General features: G+C 40.7%; 2 protein-coding genes across 2 annotated transcripts in view; both read right to left on the minus strand.

Moving 5' to 3' along the window:
* LOC125031902 overlaps positions 1 to 929 on the minus strand; it is a 5,582-nt gene extending 4,653 nt beyond the window's left edge. The window contains exon 1 of the mRNA XM_047622901.1: positions 654 to 929. Coding sequence (XP_047478857.1) covers positions 654 to 780 — 127 coding nt within the window. The 5' untranslated portion in view covers positions 781 to 929. The remainder of the gene's footprint in view (positions 1 to 653) is intronic.
* The window catches only part of LOC125031900 (DNA-directed RNA polymerase II subunit RPB1-like), an 18,623-nt gene extending 17,586 nt beyond the window's left edge, over positions 1 to 1,037 (minus strand). The window contains exon 1 of the mRNA XM_047622900.1: positions 936 to 1,037. The gene's annotated coding sequence lies outside the window, so the exon portion shown is untranslated. The remainder of the gene's footprint in view (positions 1 to 935) is intronic.
* Positions 1,038 to 9,041: the final 8,004 nt, after the last annotated feature.

Below are 9,041 nucleotides of genomic sequence, written 5' to 3' on the forward strand. Positions count from 1 at the left end.
GCAGTGTAAAAAATGCATAATAATAACAGAATTAGCTGCTATATTCCCTCATGTACCCCCCCCCCCCCTCCTGGAAGGCTACCACTTCTCAATTCCTACCCAGGAAAACAAAAAATCCTCCATGTATTCACAACAGAGTCGAATGCACAACCAACATGCATGAGCGCCCAACACCCAGTCTGTCTGATGATCTATCGTGCAGTGAATACATGGAAGATTCTTTGTTTTCCTGGGCAGAGCTTGGGGGGAAGTTTTGGAGAGTTCTGCGGCATAATTTCCATTATTTTGATGGTAGAGTGAGATGAATCCAATATTACCAAAACTGACGAGATGGTTAAGCGACGCTAACCCTGAAAATTACCCAATTGACTATCTTTTAGGTCCGGCCACTATTATCATGTAATTATCAATTCCATATCTTATTGGCTGTAACAGACCTCTCCCTAGAGTCTATTGCTACGCCACGGGAAGGTGCAAATCCCTCTGGCTCATCAGATTTCCCTCCGTTCGTCATCGCTGCAACTCCTCTGATGATTCCGTCGCTTCTTCGTTTTCGCTGGAATTTTTGTTTTACGTCTCAACCTCCCTTATTTATGGTTTACAAAGGAAATACTACAGAAGAAAAGTGTCTCATCCAAAAATTATCAGCCAACCGTGCAAATAAACCATGTCATTGTTCGAACACAACTGGAATGACAAAACAATCGAGCAAAAATAATTTGTAACAAAAACTCCGGCGCGTCCTGGGACTCTCCCGTTTCGCTCCCAACGACCAGCCATTTGCCTGAATTCCCTCTTCCTGCTCCCAGTCGCTCCTAAGACACGTCTTCAATACTCTAACACTCTCTCGGGATATTAAAAACTACCACATAATTCAGACATATCGATAAATAATGCCAAAACCACGAAAGAAACGAGGAATAGGTTCACCATACGTTTGCTTTCCGTCGACTCCCTGTTTATCTCGACCTCGACTGGCATTTATTCCAGAGGAAGTGCGTAGTGCGCACACCTTTCCCCCAAGCTTTCAGATTTATTTTGGGTTATTTTAACTCTTTACCTCTGAATTACATGAAGTATATTTGTTTTACTGAGTTGTTTAAGTCGTTTTACTATGATTTAAAATGCTTAACAGTGTTTCAATCGGGTTGACTTAACCCTTTGGTTATGAAACATAAAGTTAGTTTTTTTTTTCGTTTGGCTGCTTTAGCCCGTTTGCCCTGAATTATGAGGTCAGTATTTTATCTCTTTTTTGTTTAATGGCTGTATGTTTCCCTTTTCATAAGAAAATCATATTGCACAATAAGATGTAATGAAAGCACGTATAGTTAAAAAAAAAAAAAAAGCGAGGCCGAGTTTGAGTAACAGCGCCATCTCTTGAGCTAATATACAACTAATATAAAAGATCGAGAAATGTGATGCAAGAGGAAATCACGAAGAGGTAACTTTAAATTTTGCTACCATTTCTATTAATCGATTAGTGTTTGGTATGTATTCTACTTATTTACATAATGATTTGATATTCTCAATCAGTAAGTTTGAAATTTGGGTTACACACACACACACACACACGCACGCACACACACACACACACACACACACACATACACACACACACACACACACACACACACACACACACACACACACACACACACACACACACACACGCCCACACGCGTGTTATTTGTACAGGCAACCTCATTATCATCATGTTTTTTTCATAAATTTCCTTACCAATAAAATAAAAGTTTGGGACACTAATCTTCCATTTATAGGGTATTGGAAAAGTCACTTTTTTTTTTTTTTTTGAATGAAGATGAGATAAAACAAATATAAAACAATAAAACATAAATAAACAATAAAATAGGAACGCAAAACATTACAAGATGTAATGATATATACAAAACGTAAAATTACTTTTAACAACTCTACAAGATAAACACAATATATAAGTCAGCAGAAAATAAACAAAATTATATTGGCAGTTTACTAAATTTAGATAAATAACAACAAAATAATAACTATCAGATATATTAGATCCAAAATTAAGTGAATGCATTCAGTGTATTTTCCATCATTTGTTATTTCGTCTGCAGATATACAATCATTAAAGCCATTTATTTTTAAATACTCTACTGCATCTTTATTTTCTACTCCTTTATACCCCATTCTGCCCATGAACAAACATCATTGTCCAGGGAAACCCATAACCACTGACGTCACCCACAGGAAAACTTCTATCAACGCCATCTGGCGAGCTACATGGCAACAGCGGCAGTGCGCGACACCCAGGGACAGCTTTCGCATATTATTGTTTGTGGTGTTGCTTCGCGACTTACTAAACCATGGTCTTGCACTATACGTATATTTGTAATCTCGGAAATATAATCTTTATCAACATGAAATTCATATGCTAATAGAAGATTTTGATCGGAATTAATGCAATAATCTATTAGTATCTTTGCGTAACTCATTAAAACAGATATGATAAACAAATAGAGTGCTGAATTTATATCAAAGGTAAAATGTTAAATTTGTGAAATACACACATAACCTACAAAAGGGTTACATGTATTTCTTATTGTGGGAAATATACCAAATCGTGTACAGAAGGCAACTGATGAAAATTTCAAACTTTCCGCTAACATGAAATGGCGGAGCCGCCTGGCAAGTTTTCGGTGCCGATTTCCCAATTCGCACACCTTTATTATATGCTCTTTGCTTCATGGTTCTTTCTATCTGGTTTGATCTCTAGATCATAATTTTCATAGTTCTTTAATACGGAATAATTTAAAATCCGATTATTTTATATAAATATATTGCAGTGCATAATTTTTACTTGATTGCAACACCTCTATATCAATAAGGCGGGTAATAACATTTTCAGTGCTAAATAAAGTGCTGAATAATTGTTGTACCTAAAAATACCCGCAAAAGCAAAGCCAAGGTAAATAAAGTAAAAGGCGCGATACTTCTGTTTCCAAGAGACATCCGGCTGTCCGTTTCGTTTACTCAGGGGTGCGGGAGATTGCGAAGTGTTGCACAATTTCAGTTATCAGGGACGGCTGGATGTTACATAGCTGTCCATAACATTTAGGGTGGCTTTGTGTTGTCACATTACTTCAGAACTTTTAGGGGGGAAAAGAATGTACGAGAAAAAATATCACTTATTTGTCATGCTATAATCAGGATATTTTCTTTTATGTTCAAATTTAATAACATCTTAATGCAAACTGTGTGAGATATTTTCATTAATGTACGATATATAACTAAAGTTACTTGATTTTTTTTTTTTTTTAAATAAAATTTCGACAGGACTTCGATGCCGGCGGTCTGTGGAGAAGGAGAAATGGCAACTGAACCGACATCGACAAATACATTTGTTTCATATCAACAATGCAAGCAAGGTCAGCGATAAATATGTCCACATCAAGAGTCCACACAAAATCACGATAACTTCTTCAAGCGCTTGCGATTCTGTTATATTCCAAATGCAATGTAGTTTAAATAACTGCAAGTAAAACACCGCAACAAAGATAAATGCTTTACACAAAATTAACTCATTAGAGATTCACTCACTGTCGTTTAAGTAACCAGCACATCAAGATCTCAGTCCCGTTATGGTTTTTGAAAGGAAGCTTGATATACACACATTTCACATGGGCAAATGCAGGAAAACTGCGACTGGTTTTAATTCCGCAAAGCGAGAAAACGTTAATCATCGACATGTATAGTGCGCAATAATGGTGACGATACTATCTGAATGTCAATTACAAATAATTTACAGTGGGGCCTTATCAAATTGTCCCCATGTCTTTTCTACTTGAAATGTTAAAACCCTGCCTGGCTTTAAGTGCATCACCTGAGGCTTTCGCCCTTGCACCACCTCACCTCACTTTCACCCAGTTAGGCGAAGATACAACCTTAATCCCAATTTCCTAAAAGGCGCACTTAACCCAGACTTGGTTAATCTAGAAAGCGTTTAAGAAACTATATTGATTATGTAATCGTGTCAGTAGTTTGTAACACTTTATATAGTACAGTGTATATGCGTACATACATACACACACTGTAACCTGTATCTATATCATATTATTTTGTGGGAATGTTATTCTGTGCATCCACATTCTACACAATTTATTTAATCTTAAATAGTTGTCACGTACATATGTTCACACATCCGTCCTTTGCTGAAAAAAAGGCTGTGCCTTACTGTCGAAGTCTTCTTGAGTCTACATCATCAGAGGAAGCAGCTGCTTTGCACCTTCCACACCCAATCCTAGTTGACCCTAGGTGGATGCCTTCCGGGTGACCTATATCTTCCCCTCAAGCGAGCCCTGCGAACTCACCCACCTATGCTACGGCCGACTGAATCTGACACTTCAGCGGGCGGAATCAAGAACCCGCTCTCGAAGGCAGCCGCCGCATTAAAGGACGCGTCTTGTCAGACAGATAGAGAGAGAGACGGAAGACAGACGACGGCACCCGGGCTTAGCTTCCCCACTCCGTCCTCGGCATCCGGGGAGACGGGGGTCACTTGAGGGTTTTACAAGTCAAGACCCCTTTCATTACCCGCCCTAAGACGATTTCATGGCTCGCCGACAACTGGTCTTACGTTGACACACACACGCACACACACACACACACACATACACACACACACACACACATACACACACACACACACACACACACACACACACACACACATACACACACACACACACACACACACACACACACAAGGTTGGTGGCGAGCGAAATGAGCAGAATCAGCTTCTGGAGCGCTGCCCCCCCGCCTGATTTTTTTTTTTTTTTTTTTATAAATGAACCATTCTAGGAGCATTTTAAGCTACGGCTAAAGTTTTGGCAAAAAAAAAAGTCGTGAATGTAGCTCTGGGGGGAAGGGAGGCAGGCCAGACCTTGGGGGGAAGGCTGTCTTGCGGGGCAATTACTCCCCCAGCCACTACTCCTAAATGAAGTCCCTGCTCGTACCAATGTTTTATTTTCCCTTCCACAAGAACTTTGTCTTGCGTGGTGGAAAGCTTAAATAAATTTAGGTACGGTCACATGAGCGCTTTTATCAGCAACTCGTTTGTGACATGATCCGCCATTCGATGTCACCCTGTGGGTGATTTCCCAGCTTGCTGGTCACGCGGGTGAACCGAACCATCGCCTATCCGCTCGATTGGCCCTCCTCGCAGGTTATTTGTCATCAATAGAATTGGATTACTGAAACGACGTGTGTGGGTTCATTCGTGGTTGCAGAGATGAAATAGTAAGTGTGTGTCATAATCTGCCACAAGAACTTCGTTTGGAGGAAAATATAGACAAGCTCTTTTGAGGAACTTGGAAGACGCGCATATGTAAACAATGCTGGCGTCAAGGATACTTTCAAATTAATTTCCATGTGAAAACTCTACGGTTGTTAAATGCAATATCTATTTTAAAATCTTATTAATTGGAATATGTATGGTTATTATTATCTGTGTAGTTGACTATTATTTTCTTAGCAAACTATAAGATATGTAAAGCTCACTGTGAATTTAGTGTCCTCGCCGCAAGCACGTACTGACCGAACAGGTAATCTTAGCAGTCCTGGATCTTGATCCAGGAGACCTCTAGACCCAGGGGGTTCCATTCACTGTTTAGGGTTTCCAGAGACTCAGAATAGCAAAAGCATCAGCAAAGTCAATGTCGGTAACCTTAATATTGCCCATTGTTGCTGCGCACTGTTTTTGGACAGAAGCTCTGCCAAATATCCAAACCATGCAAGTGTTGAAATTCGTTGGTGCAAGAACACAGCCTTGCCTAACTCATGATCTAACAGGGAAGAAGCTCGACAGGCTTCCACCGCACAATACAGCACTTTCAGTACCAGTACACAGGCTTGCTATTATTATTTGCACAGTACCGGACGTCTTCTGGAGGTCGATGTAAGCTGCAAGCACCCACGCCCGACCTCACGACGGCGCTCTCTAATGACTCAAAACGCCAGGATGTGGTCTATTGTGGACTTCGCAGATTGTTCCGGCCTCTAGTGCCTCAGCAGGTGGTCTCTGATACATCTCAGAAGGATATGAGCGGGAACACTAGCTGGTATACTAAGCAGTGTAATGCATCAGTGATTATTCCCGTCTCTTTCCGTTTCCCCTAACAGAAAGTGTTGGCCACATCCCTCAACAGGTCAGGGGGAATGGTACCAGTCTGCCAGATGGTAGACGGGACAGTATACTCGCCATAGGTTCACCAACAGCCTTTAACACTTCAGCTGGGATGCCGCAGATACCAGCTGCTTTACCACTTTTAAGCTTGGAGATTGCTTGCCTAACTTCAGTTAGGGAGGGTGGATCCTCGCTGATGGTTGGGTCCGACACTGAAATCTCTACACTACACGCATCCATATTAACTGTTGGTGGATTAACCTAGTACAACTGCTCAAAATACTCAGCCCAACACTCCCACACGCCACCAGTATGTGAGATGATCTGGCCACTTACTGAATGTATTGCAATCACCTGTGAGGAGGGCTTGGAGTTCAGCTTTCTCAGAACTTGGTTGACAGGACGAAGATCATATACTAAGAAATGGCCTTCGAACTCCTCTGCAAGATTCCTGATAAACTGTTTCTTGTCCCTTTTCAGAGATCGAATCCTGCGCACCAGAGAATAATGCAAGTCACGATATACAGATCTACATATATGTGTGTGTGTGTGTGTGTGTGTGTGTGTGTGTGTGTGTGTGTGTGTGTGTGTGTGTGTGTGTGATACATATGTATATGTATATGCAGTAGCCAGGCGTATTCACATGGCGGAAGGAAGCACACAAGTCACGGTCACGGGACAACTGCTGAATTTTTAGGTGTTGCTTCTTATAAGCGATCAGTCGGTGTTCGGGCGCGGTATCCTCGTTCTCCACGAAGTGTGCGAGCCAATCGCGGGTGGCGTCGGCGAAGGTCCTAAGCTATCTCGCAGTTGTAACAATATTAATATATATATATATATATATATATATAAACACACATATTTATATACACACACACACACAAACACATATTGTACGTATGTATGGCTGTATTTATATGTATTATCATATGTACGTGTACAAAATATATGTATATGTGTGTCCATGTATATGTATGTGGATATATACATATATAGGCACATACGTTGTGCGCATATGTCTAAGTATATGTATGCTTGTGGATATGTATATATCCACAAGTAGGAGTATGTATGCATATCTACGTGCATTGGAAATGTATAAAAGTGGATGGTCCTGTAGATGTATGCACACTTATGCGTGCGTGTGCTTGAATAAATGCATGTGTATGTGCACAAAAAAGAGCATATATCTAGTACTTAGGCCATGTGCGGGTAAAAAACACTGGGTGTAATTGCGCATAAATGCAATCAATTTATGTGCATGAGGTGTGGGTGTATAATATATAATCACATATATGCACTTCTGTTGCTTAAGCCCATGTTCACTGGAGTATACCCTAGTGAGCAGGCCTGATTGATTGATTGACTGAGATTAGCAAAGATCTTCGCCTGGGCCTTCCATATATATGGCCCGGCCTGTGTCAGCTATTTATGGCTCTCTTGTTTTGTTCTCTGACACTAGATGCTTGGCGGGATTGCCAACAGGCGTTCCATGATGTAAGCATGCGGCATAATTTCTTTACCAGCCCGGCGGTTATCTGCAATGTGGGTAGCGTGCATCTGCATAGTCAATTGATCTGCCATGCGCATTGGTAACCTAGTTTGATTCTGTGAAGAATGACTTCAGTACTTCTGTTGATTATTTCAGAGAGTGCCAGTGGGTCATAACCTGTGGCGTCTGAGCACCATCTGGCCGAAGGGGAGGATTTCGTTTCCTCGGTGAAGCTGCAAGAGAAGGGCAAGAGCTGTGGCATTGGACCTGTGCTTTAGCATTTTTCGGCTTGGTTGTATGATCATGGGATTGAGGGCATACCCCTACCAGTGTCAACTAGTCTGTCATCAAGCTTGTTCCCTCTGATGCCTATGTGGTTGGGGACCCAGTCTATGATTCTTCTTCTACCCTGGGTTACCTCTACAGTATAACAAATGTCCATCATTTAGTACTTTCCGTTCTTCGCCTAATCTGATTTCACAGAGCCCTACCCTACCGTGACACGCGATCACACACGAGGAAGAGCTCTCAGTCAAATATAAGTTAATGTTACTAGTTTCTTACTTTTATTTGACACCATTTCAGCTGTCTATAAATTCCTGTTTGCCTCCTTTCCTGGCTAGGTTCCTACCTTTCGTGCTTACGAGTCTCACTTTCAATAAGTATAGTTTAATATTGTGTTTTTTTCTACCATAGTATCAACACGGTTGAGTAGAGTTTTCACCATTCATATTTATATATATTTATTTTCCCTGTAACGTTGTCAGCATTAGCGTATGATATGAAACTTGTAGAGGGTGACTGGTAATTGCTATTACACAGATACCTGCTCTTTCAAGTAAAACAGCAGAGTTACTGATAATCGCAAAAAAGTATATGCGTCTGCATATACTTTTATGACGCCACGGATAGAAACAAACGCGGTAGTTAAAGATGTACCTAACATCACAGTAGAAAAAAGAGTGCTTATTTGCATGAAAAGAGGGAAAACACCAGATAATAGACACAGGAGAATTACAACAGTGATACTAGCCAATCTTTACAACAAATGTCTTATCGACACAGAACTCCGACCCATAAGCCTCCTTTCACAAAAGTCATACCAACTAGCATCTCTAAATTTTATCAAGTCTAGAGAACAGGCAGGCTTCCACAGTGGATTTTCAACAGCAGACCACATCCACACATTAACTCAAATAAAAGAAAAATAAATAAATGTAGGAAACCCCTATGCATGGCGTTCATCGATTACGAAAAGTGACTCTATTAATACCAGCAATATTAGAAGCTATTCGAAGACAAGGAGTAGAAGTCTATTGTAAATTATTGGAGGATTTATACGATGATGGAACAGTGACCATTAAACTCCATACAGAAACCGA

The sequence above is a fragment of the Penaeus chinensis genome, chromosome 13 (assembly GCF_019202785.1).
Source record: "Penaeus chinensis breed Huanghai No. 1 chromosome 13, ASM1920278v2, whole genome shotgun sequence".
Taxonomy (NCBI): domain Eukaryota; kingdom Metazoa; phylum Arthropoda; class Malacostraca; order Decapoda; family Penaeidae; genus Penaeus; species Penaeus chinensis.